The 15,542-nt window shown below is 42.1% G+C and overlaps 2 protein-coding genes across 6 annotated transcripts in view; one reads left to right on the top strand and one right to left on the bottom strand.

Moving 5' to 3' along the window:
• cyth3a (cytohesin 3a) overlaps positions 1 to 11,076 on the top strand; it is a 118,944-nt gene extending 107,868 nt beyond the window's left edge. The window contains exons 10-13 of the mRNA XM_063059390.1: positions 3,313 to 3,389; positions 5,128 to 5,199; positions 6,855 to 7,009; positions 8,453 to 11,076. Of these exons, the coding sequence (XP_062915460.1) occupies positions 3,313 to 3,389; positions 5,128 to 5,199; positions 6,855 to 7,009; positions 8,453 to 8,525 (377 nt within the window). The 3' untranslated portion in view covers positions 8,526 to 11,076. The remainder of the gene's footprint in view (positions 1 to 3,312; positions 3,390 to 5,127; positions 5,200 to 6,854; positions 7,010 to 8,452) is intronic.
• A 1,054-nt stretch (positions 11,077 to 12,130) lies between these two features.
• usp42 (ubiquitin specific peptidase 42) overlaps positions 12,131 to 15,542 on the bottom strand; it is a 96,258-nt gene continuing 92,846 nt past the window's right edge. For 4 of the 5 annotated variants that reach the window (XM_063059386.1, XM_063059387.1, XM_063059389.1 and 1 more), the window contains one exon: positions 12,131 to 15,081. The gene's annotated coding sequence lies outside the window, so the exon portion shown is untranslated. The remainder of the gene's footprint in view (positions 15,082 to 15,542) is intronic. The other variant, XM_063059385.1, reaches the window with a different exon arrangement.

Genomic DNA, 15,542 nt, shown 5'->3' with positions numbered 1-15,542 from the left:
AACTTGCAGCTGGCACTTCACCCAACAATTTGTTCCTTGTCAATTCTTTCAGCTCTGGTGTTGAAAAGCATAGTTAACTTGTAGCTGCAGCTGGTAATGTTCGGAATTAAAGCTGCTTGTACGATGAGCCGTATGTTTTAACCAGCTCTTTTCTGATCCACTAAACCTAATACAGGCCTTGCCTAATTAACCACAATCAAAAATTGCTTTCTGACAGATCTTGCTGGTAGAGAAAAGTCAATAGCTTTATAGAACAGTCTCCTTATCTGACTTTTTCTAACATAAAGTTAAGTATATCAAATAGATTCACTAGAAAAATTTAATTTGCATGTTACTCTGGGAATGGGAGGATTAGAAAATTGTGTGTCATTTCTGAGGTCACAGAGACACAGAAGACATAGAAGTAGAATTAGGCCATTTGGCCCATCAAATCTGCTCCACCATTCCACCATGACTGATTTATTATCCCTCTCAACCTCTTAGCCTTCTTCCCGTAACCTTCGACACATTTACTAATCAAGAACTTATCAACTTCCTCTCCAAGTATACCCAGTGACTTGTGGGCTCCACAGCTGACTGTGGCAATGAATCCACCCTCTGGCTAAAGAAATTCCTCCTCATCTCAGTTCTAAAGGGACTTCCTTCAGTTCTGAGGCTGTGCCTCTGGTCCAAGGCTCCCCCATTATAGGAAACATACAGTCTCTGTAGGCCTCTTATTTCATGTCAGAGGTAAGTTTTTACGCAGAGAGTGGTGGGTGTGTGGAAGGCACTACGAGGATTGATGGTAGAGATAGATGCATTAGGGATGTGTAAGAGACTCATGGCACATTGATGATAGAAAAATGGATGGTTATGTAAAGAGGAGGGGCTTGATTTTGATATTGGAATTGATTTTGGAATAGGTTAACAGGTTGGCATTAAGGAAATTGCCATTCATCAGGTCTGGTTGCAAACAGCTTTCCTGTATTTTACTTTCAACAGTTGGATTTCTGCTTATTAGGTTGTAGTCTTGCTGAGACCTTAAAAATCATGTGAATAGCCTGTGGGCAGTTACACAAACTCCTCGGCTTGATAAGTAAGAAAGTGGGAAAAGGACACGTTAAACTGTTAAAGGGCTGTTTGAACTGCTGGAGTAACACCACACTTTCTAAACCTTGGAGAGAGGGTTAACAACACTGGGCAGCATACTTGGGGTCTGTGCTATACCAGGAGAAGCTGTGATGGTACTCCTTGGAGCAGGGAGAGGTGCTCAAAGTGTGTACATTTTGAAAGCTGTTACACCTGCCAACATCTGTGAGCACTACCTACTACACTACATTAAGATAGTTTAGAGATGCAAGCAAACTTTTTCCACTGAGCTTATGTGAGGCTAGAACTAGAGGACATGGGTTAAGGGTGAGAGGTGAAATGTTTAAGGGGAACATGAGGGGAAATTACTTCACTCAGAGGGTGGTGAGAGTGTGGAACAAACTGCCAGTGGAAGTGGCAGATACGGGTTTGATCTCAAACCTTTAAGAGAAATTTGGATAGATACAAGTATGGGAGGGGTATGGAGGGTTATGGCCTGGTTGCAGGTTGATGGGCAAAAGGCCTGTTTCTGTGCTGTAACACTCTATGTAAAGCATATTTATGCCAGTGCTGCCTGGATTTGAGAGCACATCTCATCAGGAGAGGTTAAGTGAGCTAGAACTTTTCTCTTTGGAGCAAAGGAGGATGAGAGGTGACTTGATAGAGGTGTACAAGATAATAAGAGGTATAGATCGAGTAGAAGTACAATTTTTTGGCAGAAATATCTGACAGCAGAGAGAATAATTTTAAGGTGATTGTAGGAAAGGATGTCAGAGGTAGGTTTTTTACACAGAGGGTGGTGAACGTGTGGAAAACTCTGCCAGGGGTGTGGTCGAGGCAGATACATTAGGGACATTTAAGAAGCTCTTAGTTTCACATGGATGATAGAAAAATGGAGGGTTATGTAGGAGAGAAGGGTTAGATTGATGTTAGACTGAAAGGTCAGCACAACATCGTGGTTCGAAGGGCCTGTACTGTGATGTGGTGTTCTAGGTACTGTACATGGGTGAATGTTTTTACATTAAAAGTAAGCATACTGCACGTAAGGGTGGTGGAACCAGACAGAGTTGTAAAGAGATACAGTACAGAAGCAGGCCTTTCAACCCACCGAGTCTGTACTGACCAGCAACCTCCCATTTACAACAATTCTATATTAATCTTATTTTATCACCCCCCCCCCCCATTCCCACCAACCAACTCCCTCAGCTGCTACTCCCCACCTACACACGGGGCTGGTGGGGGGGCAATTTACAGCGGCCAATTCATCCACTGACCCCGTAGGTCGTGGGGATGTGGGAGGGAACTGGAGCACCCAGGGTCACAGGGAGAGAAGATGCAAACTCCACAAAGACAGCAGCGGCGTCACTCTGCCATTCATTCCTGAAGAATCAAAGCTGAATTTCTGCAGGGCTGTGGGCTCCTCAGAGGCTCAGCCAGCACAAGTGCCATTCCTCGTGCTGTAGTATTCCACATCGCCAGATTTGTAAACAATTGCTCTGTTTATTTATCCAGTTTAGGAATCATTTATCTCCGACTCGACTCTGAGATAAAGATTGGGGAGATGAGAACAAGACCATAAGACCCAAGCAGAATTAGGCCATTCGGCCCATCTACTCTGCCTTTGATGGCAGATTTATTATCCCTGTCAACTCCATTCTCCTGCCTTCGACACTCTTACTAATCAAGAACCACTCAACCTGCTTTAAATATACCCGATGACTTGACCTTTAAAGTACCTTGAGATTTGAATTAGTTTTAGCTGTCATAGAGTCACAGAACATTACAGCACAGGGTTAGTCAGTGTCAGACTATTACTTTGCCTCGCCTCTTCAACCTGCACCCGTATCATAGCCCTCCATACCCTTTCCTTTCAAATTTATCTTAAACGTTGAAATCAAATGCACATCCACCACTTCCACTGGCAGCTCATTCCACTCTCTCATCTTTACTGTTGTAACCATCCTTCGTAGAGCCGAGTGACCAACATGAGAAAGAAATTAAACCTCATTCCAGAAAAAAACCCAGCTCATTCCTGTCTGTACTTTGTGTGGGAAATGAGGGGAGATAAATAGGCCGATACCACGAAGGATCATTTAAACAGATGGAACGTTAGAACAGGAATTCTTGGGGCTTTTAAATAATGTGTGGGTGGATTGTATTAGTCATCCTTAATATATACATAAAGTGTATAAAAGGACGAGCAAGTTTCATGCTATTTCTTCTTTTCAAACTTGCCCACTTTAGGAGGAAGAGTTAAAACGTGGAAGCGGCGATGGTTCATTCTGACAGATAACTGTCTCTATTACTTTGAGTACACAACAGTAAGTCTCCTAACACTCTATCATCTTGAATGCACGGAGCTTTTAAACTTAATATCTTCATAAGGAAACTACATTGTCTCATTGGTTCATCCACCAATGAATAATTAAATACTTAATGCATGTTTTATTTTAATTGGAAACAATCTACACATACTCATGTGAGATGCATACTCGTTTATTACTCGGTCATGGTGGTTTAGAGATATTAGCTTTATTTGTCACAGGTAACTCAACACGTACACTCAGTGACCACTTTATTAGCTACATCTGCTTGTTAATGCAAATATTTAATCAGCCAATCATGTGGCAGCAACTCAATGCAAAAGAGCATGCAGACATGGTCAAGAGGTTCAGTTGTTGTCCAGACCAAACATCAGAATGGGGAAGAAATGTGATCCAAGTGACTTTGATTGTGGAACGGTTGTTGGTACTAGATGGGGTGGTTTGAGTATCTCAGAAACTGCTGATCTCTTGGGATTTTCACACAGAACAGTCTCTAGAGTTTATGGAGAATGGTGTGGGAAACAAAACAAAACAGCCAGTGAGTGGCAGTTCTGTGGGCAAAATGCCTTGTTAATGAGAGAGGTCAGAAGGGAATGACCAGACTGGTTCCAGCTGACAGGAAGGCGACAGAAACTCAGATAACCATGCATTGCAACAGCAGTATGCAGAAGAGTATCTTTGAAAGTGTAACACATTCAATCTTGAAGTAGATGGGCAACAGCAGCAGAAGACTACAAACATACACTCAGTGGCCACTTTTTTAGGTACAAGAGGTACGTAACAAAACGGCCAGAGTGTACAGTGACCAACTCAGTCTGAGGATTGTGCTAGGGTCAGCCCACAAGAGTTGCCAGCCTCTGACACCAGCATAGCATGCTCACAACTTACTAATCCTTATGTCTTTGGAGGAAACCCTCATGGTCACGGGGAGGATGCACACACTTTTTACAGAGAGCAGCGGATTTGAACCTTTACCTCAAACGGCCTTAGGTTAGGTAAATGGCCACCCAGATCCTAGTTAATTCAAAACGCACAGCATTATTGTATCAAATTTATTTATATCAGTTCAAACGTCCATGTAAACGATGTTGACTCTGCAGTCAGCATTTCGTGAATGCTTTTGTTCTTTTAGTACCAATACTTACCCCAGATTACTTCTCCCACAATACAGGCACGGTACCAACCTTTGAACGTACTCCAAGATCAATTTAACTTCCCTCCCACGTACCCCTCCAATTTTTATCAGCCATGTACCTATATGAGAATCTCTTAAATGTACCTTATGTATCTGCCTCTACCACCTCTAATCACCTTAAAATTATGTTCCCTTTGTGTTAGCAATTAACACCATGGGATAAGTGTATGACTGTCCACTTGAACTATGCCTCGAATTACTTACAACACTGAGATAAGAGAACTTCTTAAATCTTTCATTTTTATTCCTGCTGTATGGGGATGGGTTGAGCGAACTAGGGGTTTTCTCTTTGGAGAGGAGGGTGAGAGGTGACTTGATAGAGGTGTACAAGACGTTGGTTGGTGTCGCCTGCGGGGCAGGACCGTGGAGGTGTTTGACCAGTCTGTTACTGGTGTGGGGTGAGGCTGCTGCTGCATGGAGTGCATCCTGTGAGCTCCCCAGTGCTTGGGTCTGCATTGGTTAAGTGAGATTTGTGGGACCATGCCACTGGTGACTGGAATTTGCCTATCAAGTTGCTAAAATAAGTATTTTTAACCTCAGGACAAAGAACCTCGAGGAATAATCCCTTTGGAGAATCTAAGCATCCGTGAAGTAGAGGATCCTCGAAAGCCAGTGAGTAATTTTATTTTATATTATTTGGAGATATCGTGTGGAACAGGCCCTTTTTGCCAGGCTGCCCTGCAATCCACCGATTTAACCCTCGCCTAATCACAGGACAATATACTATAACCAATGCGCCTTTGGACTGTAGGAGGAAACCCATGTACATGTGGGAAGGAAGTCACAAACTTGCTGGAATTGAACTCTGAACTCCAATGCCCTGACCTGTAATAGTGTTGTGCTAACCCTCCTGGTATTGAGTTATGAGTAATGTGTCATCTGGGCCGTGGTCATAGAACACGCGGCACAGAAACAGGCCCTTCGGCCCATCTAGTCCATGCTGGACTGTTATTCAACCTGGTCCCATCAACTTCCTGTAGGAAAGATATCAATAAGATTGAAGGGGCACAATGAAAGTTTACAAGGATGTTGCTGGGACTTGAGGTGTAGGGAAAGACTGAATTGGCTAAGACTTTATTCCCTGGAGTGTAGGACAAGGAGGGGAGATTTGATAGGGGTATACAAAATTATGTGGGGTATAGACAGGGTAAATGCAAACAGGCATTTTCCTCTGAGGATGAGAATGGAAGGTGAAATATTTAAGGGGAACCTCTTCACTCAAAGGGTGGTGAGAGTGTGGAAAGAGCTGCCAGTGGAATTGATGGATGTGAGGTTGATTTCAACATTTAAGAAAAGTTTGGATAAGTCCATGGATGGGAGAGGTATGGAGTGATATGGTCTGTGTCTGGGTCAGTGGGACTAGGTAGAATAACAGTTCGGCTGAACGGCCTGTTTCTGTGCTGTAGTGCTCTATGACTCTCTACATAACACGAGACCTCGCTCTCTGGGTAAACTTTGAAACTCCGGCAGGTCCTTGAATAGCTGGCTTTTACCCCATGGTCCCACTTTGATTCATCTTCCACAGATATCCTTAATAAATTGCAGCATTAATGTTCAATTAAACATTATTCCTGCAGACAGTGTCTTTTATTTTAAAAATAAATCTCCAGTAAGCTCTCAGAACTTGGGTCTCTTTATCTAGGACTTTCAGAATTTGAAAAGTTTCAGTCTCACGGGGTTCGATATCTGTCCCATCCTGAAGTAAGCTTTCCTGCACATTGGTTATTCTTACAGTGTGAATGTGTCTTGTTACATCCTCAAGCTGCTTTGGTGGTTCATGCTGCCTTCAGACACTGGGATAATGATCCCTATTATTCTCCCTCCTCTCTCTTTCCATTCCTCATTCTGTTTCTTTCTCACCTCTCTTTGGTGCCTCTTTCTTCCCTTTCTCCCATGGCCCTCTCTCCTCACATAAAAGATTCCTCCTCCTTTAGCCCTTTCCATTTGTCCCCTCGCGCCTTACCCCTCACTTCTCACCTGCCAGCATGTACTCCTTCCCCTCCTCCACGTTCTTATTCTGGCTTCTTCCCTCTTCCTTTCCAGTCCCAATTAAGTGTCTTGGCCCAAAATGTCAACTGTTTATTCCCCTTCATAGATGGTGTCTCACCTGCTGAGGTCTTCCATCATTTTGTATGTGTTGTTCTGGATTTCCAGCATCTTCAGAATCTCTTTTGTTTGGATCATTAGTCACTTGGATCTTGGAGATCTGACGTGCTGGCTTTTGTGACCTGTGGCTCTAATGCTGTCTTTTCTTTTTCCCTCTGCAGAACTGCTTTGAGCTTTTCAATCCCAGTCACAAAGGCCAGGTGATCAAAGCCTGCAAGACCGAAGCGGATGGCCGAGTGGTCGAAGGGAACCACGTTGTTTATCGAATATCAGCGCCAACCCCCGAGGAGAAAGAAGAATGGATCAAATCAATCAAGTATGTGACTACCTGTAGCTCTCTCCTGCGGGTGTGTGGTGTGCTTTGGGCCAAGGATATGGAAAACTCTTGGAACAAGTAATCAAATGGCACTTGGCATTTGATGCAACAGCATTTTAGATTTGGGTAGATACGTGAGGTCGAATTGCAGTGTTGGAGCATAGACTGCTTGACTGTTTGCATTTTGAGCCTAGCATTGACACCACTCCCCAGTTTGTCAGCTGCCGACATTCTGGTTTGGCTACCATTACTGACTTACTTAAGCCCATCACCCCAACTGGGGCATAGGCCACTGACAGAGTCCTTTGTCCTGGGCTAGACTTTCAAATTGTCCCTAGGTGTCTGCTAGGCAAAGATCCTTCCTCCCTCAGGGATGAGGGCTTTGGAGCTTCTGCTGGCATTTTTTAAGCTCTGGGTTTAAAGGGATGGGGTTGCTGGTGCTCCCTCCTCCTTTCACAGCCGGGCTTGGAACCATTCACAGCAGAGTTAAGACTACTATGCTTTTATTGTATTGAACAATCAATAGCTTAATTTTAGTAGATATATTTATCACTTGTACATCTAAACAGACAGTGAAATGCATCATTTGTGTCAACAACCAATGCAGTGTGAGAATTTGCTGGGAGCAGCTGTCAAGTGTCACCACACTTCAGCAGCAACTCCTCCCTAACCCTAACGTGGTCACAGGGAGAATGTATAAACTGCTTACAGACACTGCTGGGAATTGAACCCGATCGTCGGCGCTGTGAAGTGTTACGCTAACTGCTATGCTACTGTGCCGGCCTGAATGCTGCTGGAGATTTCCAGCGGTTTGAGTGTTAACGATCTCTGCTCAGGCAAGTATGTCCTGACCTCAGTGAGATTGCAGACTCTGATGTTGGTTTAGTTTAAGTTCAATGTCATCTGACTAAACATATATAAAACTAAACCAAATAACATTCCTCTGGACCACACAGCACATAAATGATAAAATACAATTTGAAATGCACAGATAAACAGTAAACAGCCCGCTGTCCCAGTGACGAGACCTTGGTGGTGGCAGGGTATTCATTAGTCTCACAGCCCGAGGGAAGAGGCTGTTACCTAGTCTGACAGTCCTAGTCTTGATGCTCCTGTCCCACCTTCCTGACGATAGTGGGTCAGAGAGATTGTGGGATGGGTCCTGATGCTAGTGGGTCAGAGAGATTGTGGGATGGGTCCTGATACTCCTGTCCCTCCTTCCTGATGCTCCTGTCCCTCCTTCCTGATGCTAGTGGGTCAGAGAGATTGTGGGATGGGTCCTGATGCTAGTGGGTCAGAGAGATTGTGGGATGGGTGGTCGGGATCCTCAACAATGCTTCGGGCCCTTCATCTATAGCACTCCCGGTAAATGTCACAAATGGTGGGAGACCCTGGGGATCCTCTCAGCGGTTTTTACTAACTTCATCCTTTGTGTGCTTCCAGAGCCAGTATCAGCAAAGACCCGTTCTATGACATGTTGGCCACCAGGAAGAGAAGAATAGCCAACAAGAAGTAAGCACGCAGATAACTGTATCCACGCTCGCAGGTGCTCATCTCTATGAACACACCAGTCTTTGGAAGCTTTATAACGGAAGAAATGAAGGACGTTACCTGCTCCTGGACATTTCTCTGTCTATGTCTATAGAGAAGTCTCATGTTAAAGTGTTTTAAAACACAAACTTTTAGCAGAAGCCACATGCAGCTGTGTGAAAGTCTACTTTAAGAAACTTTTGCACGCAAAGTTCTTTCTGTGGGGTGGGTGGGGGTCAAGATGTCAGGGCAAATACCTCAGCTGGTCTGGGGCCAGAGCGCAGGAGCAGGCATGGCTGGGTCTGAAAAGTGGCTGCATCTACACTAAGAGACACTACTTTCCATCACCTTTTATCTATAGTCAAAACTATAATCAAGTATTAATTTTCAAGTCCAAGAATGTGACTGATATAAATAGCTATACTGATAAAAAGTTCTTAGAACGAATAAAAACATAGACAAGAGAGCATTAATCATTCTTACAGCTAGAGATTTGTCAGTGATGTTTTTGGCATGAAGAGGAATTGGAACCAAAAGTTCTTTCCAGGAACTTTATTTAATATAATCTGCACTACAACATGGTAAAATTGTATATTTATTTTCTTAGTGCAATTGCAAAAATATTTGTATTGTAATTGTTTAAAAATTTAAACCTTTTAAATTATGTGTAAATATTGTACAGATTGTTTTACGGATACTAACCCTACCATACATGTTTAAACTATTGTTAATGGCCTGTAGAAATAAAATCTATTGCAATTAGATTCAGATGTATTTATCAAGTGTGCATCTCTGTGGGCTGGAAGTGGTCTGGCCATTGTCTCATCACAATGGTCTGTACTCTATAGTGGGGTGAGCAGATAGTTTCTTTTATTATTTTTATTTATTTAGAGGTACAGTGTGGAACAGGCCCTTCGGCTCAACAAGTCACACTGCCCAGCAACCCACTGATCTACTCCTAGCCTAACCACTAGACAATTTACATTGACCGATTAACCTACGAAATAATGAGTCTTTTGCCCATGGGAGGAAATCCACCTGCACACAGGGAGAACATACAAACTTTCTTACAGAAGACACTGGAATTGAACTCCGATGCCCCAAGCCGTAATACTGTGGTGCAAATCGCTACGCTACCATTGCATCCGATTGTTCAGGTCCAAGAAAGACTGGTTTGTCTCCACATCTCATGACAATTGTGTAGCTAACAATACAGTTGTACCATTCTGGGAGATGCAAGGTGGTATATATTCAGATTCATTTATTTATCACATGTGTGGCAAGACATACAAGTGAGATGTGTCATTAGCTTTAACAATCAACACAACCTAGGGGTGTGCTGCAGGTGGCCTGTACACATCACCACACAGTGTAGCATGCCCACCATGTCACCAGAACACAACAAAACTACACAAGTCCCTTTCCTCCCTAACACATGGACCCTAATCTGACCTCTCTGTATCCAAAACTATCCCTACAGACTTAAAAACAACAAACAGCTAGGTCTGAACCACCATCTCAACAGAGATGGCAGCTCGGTGACATCTTGGGAAAACAAAATGGCACCTCATCTTTTCCAAAAGTTTTTGTTGGACATTTTTGAGTTAAACATTTTTTTTTGCTATAATGCGGTCTCTTTTATCTTTGTTATCCTAACACTGGTACAGTTTGAAACCCAATGCAGCCAATCCAACCTCACTAAGCTTTTGCATGTTCATATTTAGTTAGTCCAAGTTGCACTTTGCCTTAATGCTTCAGTAGTATCCAGTGCCTGGCAACCACTACAAAAGCAGAAATCCACTGCGTCTCACAATCTACTGATTCTCAGAACAGCCATAGGAATGAGATGTTGATACTGTTCTCTGTCATTGGCTCATCTGAGGAATTAAACCCATTTTCAATACTGAAATTCTTCACACAAGGTAACTCCTATACTTGATGGCAACACTACCAATCTTCAGCAGGAAGAATTGAACACGATCCATTTTCTAAAATAACGAAGTATTTTCACTGTCTAAACATTAAAACAATTACTTTGAGGAAGCCTATATGAACCACAACACCCAAATTGTTCTTTTATAATAAGACATTTGCAAGTTTTAATCATATGAGACAGAATAAAGTTTTATTTCTGAAGCTAAAGTCGCGTGTGTGTGGAAGGAGGGAGAGAGATGCTTTAAGGTGATGAAAAAGCATCAACCTGTTTAACCTGTTGAAATTGCTAGCAATATTTTGCTTTTAAATAGCAAAACACAAGCATTGTGTCAAAATCAAATTAGGGCTATTGACAAATAAAATCAAAGTACTGAAAATCTGAAACGTGAACTGTTATGTATCTGTGGAGCAAGAACAATAACGTAGCAGGACGATTGAATGTGTTTGCAGATGATACGAAGATAGGTGGGAGGGCAGGTAGTGTTGAAGAAGCAGGGTGTCTGCAGAAGGACTTAGACTGGGGAAATGGGCAACAAAGTGGCAAATGGCATATAATGTAGGGAAGTACATGGTCATGCACTTCAGTAAAGGAATAAAGGCAAGGACTACTTTGTAAATGGGGAGAAAATTCAGAAATCAGAGGTGCAGAGTGACCTGGGAGCCCTCATCCAGAATTCCCCATAGGTTAACTTGCAGGCTGAGTCGTTGGTAAGGAAGGCAAATAAAATGTTAGCATTCATTTCAAGAGGACTAGATTGCAAAAACAAGGATGTAATGCAGAGGCTTTTTAAGGCATTGGTCAAACCATACTGAGTATTTTTTAAATTATGAACAGTTTTGGGCCCTTAGCTATGAGATGTGCTGGCACTGGAGAGAGTCCAGAGGAGGGTGATGAGAATGATCCCAGGAATGAAACGGTTAACATATGAGGAGCATTTAATGGATCTGATCCCGTATTCACTGGAGTTTAAAAGAATGAGGGGTGATCTAATTGAAACCTATCAAATAAGATCATAATATACAAGAGCAGAATTAGGCCATTTGGCCCATTGAGTCTGCTCCATCATTTCATCATGGCTGATCCATTTTTCTTCTCAGTCCCAATCTCCTGCCTTCTTCCCGTATCCCTTCATGCCCTGACCAATCAAGAATCTATCAACTACTGCCTTATATATACATAAAGACCTGGCCTCCACAGCTGCCTGTGGCAAAGAATTCCACTCTCTGATTAAAGAAATTCCTCACTTCCTTTCTAAAATGACAACCCTCTATTCTAAGGCTGTGTCTTCTGGTCTTAGACACTGCCACCATAGGAAACATCCTCTCCACATCCACTCTATCAAAGCACTTCACCATTCAATAGGTTTTAATGAAGTCACCCCCTCATTCTTCTGAATTCTATAGAATACAGGCCCAGAACCATCAAACGCTCTTCATGTGAAAAGCCATTAAATCCTGGAATCATTTTTGTAAACCTCTTTTGAACCCCCTCCAGTTTCAACACATCTTTTCGAAGATAAGGGGCCCAAAGCTGCTCACAATACTCCAAATGAGGCCTCAACAGTGCTTTATAAGCCTTAACATTACATCCTTGCTTTTATATTCTAATCCTCTTGAAATGAATACTAACATTGCATTTGCCTTCCTCACCACAGACCCAAGCAGCAAATTAACCTTTAGAGAATCCTGCACAAGGACTCCCAGGTCCCTTAGTGTTTAAGATTTTTTTGTATTTTCTCTCCATTTCGAAAAGTCAACCATCATTTCTTCTACCAAAGTGCATGACCATACACTTCCCAACACCGTATTCCACCTGCCATTCCTTTGCCCATTCTTCTAATCCGTCCAAGTCTTTCTGAAACCTCTCTACTTCCTCAAAGCTACCTGCCCCTCCACCTATCTTCATATCGTCTGCAAACTTTGCAACAAAGCCACCAATTCCATCATCTAAATCGTTGACACATATAGCAAACAAAATCGACCCCAACACAGACCCCAGTGGAACACCACTAGTCACCAGCAGCCAGCCAGAAAATGCTCCCTTGATTCCCACTCTTTGCTTCCTGCCAATCAGCCACTGCTTTATCCATGCTAGGATCTTCCCTGTAATACCATGTGGTTGTAGCTTGTTAAGCAGCCTCATGTGTGCCACCTTGTCAAAGACCTTCTGAAAATCCAAGTAGACAATGTCAAGCAATTCTCCTTTGTCTATCATGCTTCTTATTTCTTCAAAGAGTTTCAACAGATCCGTCAGGCAAGATTTTCCCTTGAGGAGACAATGCTGACTATGGCCTATTTTATATGTACCTCCAAGCATCCTGTGATCTCATCCTTAATAATCAACTCCAACATATTCCCAATCACTGAGGTCAGACTACTTGGCCTATAGTTTCCTTTCTTCTGCCTCTCTCCCTTCTTGAAGAGTGGAGACACATTTGAAATCTTCCATTCTTCTAGAACCATTTCAGAATCTAGAATCTCGAAAGATCATTATCAATGCCTCCACAATCTCTTCAGCCACTTCTTTCAGAACCCTGAGGTGTACACTATCTGGTCCAGGTAACTTAACTACCATCAGACCTTTCAGTTTCCCAATAACCTTCTCTCTAGTTATGGTAACTTTACACACTTCATGCCTCCTGACAACTGGAACTTCCACCATACTGCTAGTGATTCCACATTGAAGTCTGATGCAAAATATTTATTCAGTTCGTCCACTATGTTCGTGTCCCCCATTACTACTTCTCCAGCAGTCCGATATCCACTCTTGGCTCTCCTTTGAGTATCCTCTTTAATATTATTGGCTAGCTAGCTTTTGTATTTCAAATATTGAAAGGTCTGGATAAAGTGGATGTGCAGAGGATGTTTCCTATATCGGGAGGGTGTAGAACCAGAGGGAACAGCCTCAGAATTGAGGGACGTCCATTTAGAATAGAGATGAAGAAAAATTTCTTTAGCCATAGGATGGTGAATCTGTGGAATTCATTGCCACGGACAGCTGTGCAAGCCGAGTTCATTGGGTATATTTAAGGTGGAGAATGATAGTTTCATGATTAGTCAGTGCATCATCAAAGGTTTCAGGGAAAAGGCAGGAGAATGAGGTTGAGAGGGAAAAATCAATCAGCCATGGTGGAATGGTGGAGCAGACTCAATTGGCTGAATGGCCTGATTCTATTACTTTGTCTTATGGTCTTAACGAGGATACGGAAGTGGTTACTCTGCTTGTTACCAAGCTTAGATGTGAATGATGGCAGTGCACTGTGAAAGGAAAAGCGTTAACACATTGCGTTATATACATTTTGTTCAGCTTTACTTCATGTTCGTACATTCTACAAATTTCACATGCTACAGTACAACATGGGCAGATGGCTGTTCCATCCCAAACACCTCTCAACCAACTCAATTAAAGTTAAACACACTTCAGTACAGCTCTGAACCACACATACGCACACACACTTTCCCATAATCACACGGATTACATTAGTTTTTTTTTAAAACCTTGCCTTCCTGATACAGGCCCAGAGTTGAAATAGCTGGTATCACAGTTTTGAGTGTGTTTCAGTTTTAATGTTCTCAGGATTCAATTCTGTCTGCAGCTAGAAACTTTTAAAGTGACGTACAATCGGTAAAGGTACCGGAAGCACCTCAGATGCTAGAAAGGCAACTGCTACACTGCACGCAGATGTAGCCCAGTGTAAATGCACATTGGGAATTTATTTTGCCATCAAACCAGGGCAAAAAAAATTAATGGTCTAGATCAAATTACATTTCTTTTCTTTTAAACAATATATTCTATGTATATATCAGTACAGTTTTGCCCAAGGAACATCTTAAAAGGCAGTATATTAGAAGAGTAACATTAAAATAATTTACATTCTAAAGCCCTTTTATAAACAAATTATAACCTGTGAATTTAAAAGTAAATAAAGTTTAAAATTAAAATCTCAAGAACTGGAATTAAAATCTCAAGAACATACTCTAGACCATATAACGCTGAATTTAAAGAAATTAGTTTCTAGTTTCAGACAGAATTCAAATAAGTCATCGTTGAGGTTCCGGTCATAAGTCTGAACTTTTTTGATTCTAACTCTTGACTGATTTTGCTCTCAAAAGAAAAACTTTGGGTTTGTAAAATAAGATTTAGTGCTTGGTTTATTAAAACAAACCACCGATTTCACAGTCTGCTGCACTATCAATATTCCTGTAGTCCCAGTAGCCATTTTCTGGTCCGTTTATTCAGGTACCAGTTACACCCAAGAGTTAACCGCTAGAAATTACACATAACACACAAGTAGTAATCAAACCTGAGTCTGTGGCTGAGCAGCATTGGAGTCTTTAAAAAAAATTCCAGGGTGAATTACCATTTATATATTACAGCTATTTATACAATATTTGTACAGTGTTCATCAAGGAACAGAAACTAACAATCCTTTTTGGATTTTTCACTAAACGTGTAAATCAAAAAAAAAACAAACTCTCCAAGAAGAAAACTAAAAGTGTTTCCGCCTGGTTGTGAAAGTTCTGTACAGTATTTTAAGGAATAAAGCACCGCGTGCAGGATCCCAAAGTGTGAGCTCTTGTGAAGTTTCGTCACATTTTGTGGATATCTAAACAAAGACAGAAGAGTACAATTAGGTTCAACACTGACAACAATCTTCTCGCTGGTTATAAACGTTTACAGATTATGGTACACCTGGGTTGCTGGGTCAGGCAGCAGGTAAACACAGCTAACACCACCTGGATCTGATCACCAGAGCGATTTCTCTATGTTCTCAGTGGCAGGAAATCTGGGGAGCTTCCCTCTCAGTGCAACATTCTGCAGCTTCACACACTGCGGACTGCGCACTCCAAGTTGTGTATTTCATCCAAATGATTGAAAACTCCCAATTCATTAACAAAACCAGACATACACTCAGTGCCCACTTTATTAGGAACAGATGCTCATTAATGCAAATACCTAATCAGCCAATCACATGGCAGCGACTCAATGCATAAAAGCACGCAGACATGGTCAAGAGGTTCAGTTGTTGTTCAGAGAAAACGCCAGAATGGCAAAAATTGCAAACGT

The sequence above is a fragment of the Mobula hypostoma genome, chromosome 9 (assembly GCF_963921235.1).
Source record: "Mobula hypostoma chromosome 9, sMobHyp1.1, whole genome shotgun sequence".
Classification (NCBI taxonomy): Eukaryota; Metazoa; Chordata; class Chondrichthyes; order Myliobatiformes; family Myliobatidae; genus Mobula; species Mobula hypostoma.
This window is presented reverse-complemented; position numbering and strand designations above follow the sequence as displayed.